At 42.6% G+C, this 2,500-nt stretch overlaps 1 protein-coding gene across 1 annotated transcript in view; it reads left to right on the top strand.

Annotated features, from left to right (window-relative positions):
• Positions 1–2,500, top strand: part of LOC125048011 (basement membrane-specific heparan sulfate proteoglycan core protein-like) — a 73,918-nt gene that overhangs the window by 54,889 nt on the left and 16,529 nt on the right. The window contains exons 20-22 of the mRNA XM_047646585.1: positions 66–312; positions 1,285–1,424; positions 2,223–2,346. Coding sequence (XP_047502541.1) covers positions 66–312; positions 1,285–1,424; positions 2,223–2,346 — 511 coding nt within the window. The remainder of the gene's footprint in view (positions 1–65; positions 313–1,284; positions 1,425–2,222; positions 2,347–2,500) is intronic.

Below are 2,500 nucleotides of genomic sequence, written 5' to 3'. Positions count from 1 at the left end.
GCGTACGACAACCAAACAACACTCCAATTACTGACACCAACGACCCCTTTTGTTCTCCCCCCCAGACAATAATGTTCTTGCAAGAGGACACGCCTCGGGTCGCGATCCAGAACAAGACCAAGATGTCGACCTCGAATGACCTGGTTTACATCACCATCACGGAGAAACCCGACTCCCCCGAGGTGCCAGAGACCACCTTCACCCTCGGTTTCTACTCCCTCAGCCACAACCACTCGGGTTTCTGGTCGTGTGAGGTCCTGCACCCCAGCGGCGCGTCCTTGGGGAAGGCTTTGCTCTTCCTCGAAGTCGCTGGTAGGAATTTTGTGGTTGTAGGAGGCTGATGGGAATGGGAATTGGAATGGGATTAGGAATAAGAGTCGGAATGGGAATGGGAGTAGGAGTGGGAATAGGAATGGAAGTAGAATTAGGAGAGCGGGTGTCATGTGGCTCTCACACTCTGTAGAAAAATATATGAATGAGAATGAACATCTTCATAAGGCAAGAAATGTATTTGGTGTATTATTAAATATATCTCTTGCGCTGTGAGGACATCCATTCTCATTCAAACATTATTTCTATATTTCGCAATGTACACTGTTCTTAGCACGTAAATAAGTCACGTATTAAACATCATTTTTGTTATCTACACGATCAGTGCTTGACCAAAATTTTAATCCCTTGCCCGAAGACCAGGTGGGACACAGCTCGCGTAAGTATTCCCTTGAAGAACTGTTCTTTGGGCTGCTCTTTAGGCCTGCTGTTCAGTTCCGTCATCAGCTTGTGTAAGCTTTCGTTGATATTGTCTCTGGAGTCCGGAGCTTAACAATTCCCATGTACGGCAAAGAGAGGTAGCGCAGTTCGCAATGTTTTAAGTACACTTCAGCTGCTTCATCGAATTGTAGAATATCTTTCACAAAATCAAGAGTCGTTATCATTTCTTTCAGTAAGGAAGCTTTATTAAAATAATCTTAATTAATTAAAGAAAAGATCTAATTAAGCACTATAAGTCTCGAAAAAAAACTTCAAATAGAAACCCCCGAAAAAAAATTATTCAAATATAAACCCTGAAAAAAAAACTTCAAAAAGGAACCCAAATTTTTTTCGTCAGGTATATACCATGATTTTTTTTTTTTTTAATCTCCAAATACAAACCATGAAAAAAAGAGAAAAATATCGTCAGATATAAACCACAAAATAAACTTCCTCCAAATATGAATCCCGAAAAAAACCTTTCCTCAGACATAAACCCTTAAACCAAACCCTCCCTCCGTCTGCACATTCCAGACATACCGCAGTTCGCAGTGAAACCCCCTGAAGAAGTCTTCGAAGACCTGGGCGAGGACCTTTACCTCCACTGCTCCACTTCGGGCCCGAGTGACGCCTCCGTCGCCTGGTTCAGGAAGGGCATCCCGGAGCCCATCGTTGTAAGTCCGGGGAGGGGGGTGGGGGGTAAAGGGACGAATGAAAGGAATGTATGAATGGAAATGAACAGGTGTTGTGGCTGAATGTTTTTTTTGAAATTTTCTTTCGTTCTTTATTCGTTTTTTTTTTTCAATCTTAAATCCATTTTGAAACAGTGTTGATTCTATCGATGATTACTATATGCCGCTTTTACCATTTTCACTGCTACCATTACTATCATTGTTACTACTACGTCTGCCGCTGTTTTTACTACTGCTATTACTACTGATACTGCTTCTGCTACTGCTACTACTACTACTACTACTATTTCTATTATTACTACACCAGCTACGACTACGACTACTACTACTGTTGTTACTACTCCTACCACTAATACGACCTCTACTACCGTACTTCTACTACTGCTACTACTTCCACAACCACCACCGCCAATACTACTATTACAATTATTACCACCACTGCTGCTACCACCACTACTACTACTATTACCACCATCAATACTAGTACTACTACAACTACCACCACCACTACTACTACTACTATTACTACTACTATTATTACAACTACTAAAACCACCTACTACTACCAATAGTAGTACTACTACTACCACTAATATAACCACCACCACCACCACCACTACTACTACCAGTAGTAGTAGTAGTACTATTACCACTAATATAACTATCACCACCACCACCGCCACTACTACTACTACTACTATCACCACCACCACTACTACTACTGCTACCATTACCACTACCACCACCACCACCACTGCTGCAAGTGCAATCTGCTTCCAGTCGCACCCGCAGTCGGCGTCGCTCTTCATCCCCGGCTTCACGAGCACCGACGAGGGCGAATACTACTGCCAGGCGAGCCTCCACGACCGAGAGATCAGGGCGGAGACGGTCCTGAGGCTCAGAAGTAAGGATCCGGGGAGGGAGTACGTGCATTTGTGTGTATGTGTGTGTGTGTATATATATATGTATATATATATATATATATATATATATATATATATACATACACACACACATACATATGTATACACACACACACACACACACACACACACACA

This window comes from Penaeus chinensis, chromosome 42 (assembly GCF_019202785.1).
Source record: "Penaeus chinensis breed Huanghai No. 1 chromosome 42, ASM1920278v2, whole genome shotgun sequence".
Lineage (NCBI taxonomy): Eukaryota > Metazoa > Arthropoda > Malacostraca > Decapoda > Penaeidae > Penaeus > Penaeus chinensis.
The sequence above is the reverse complement of the archived record's forward strand: the minus strand, read 5'-3'. Positions and strand labels throughout refer to the sequence as shown.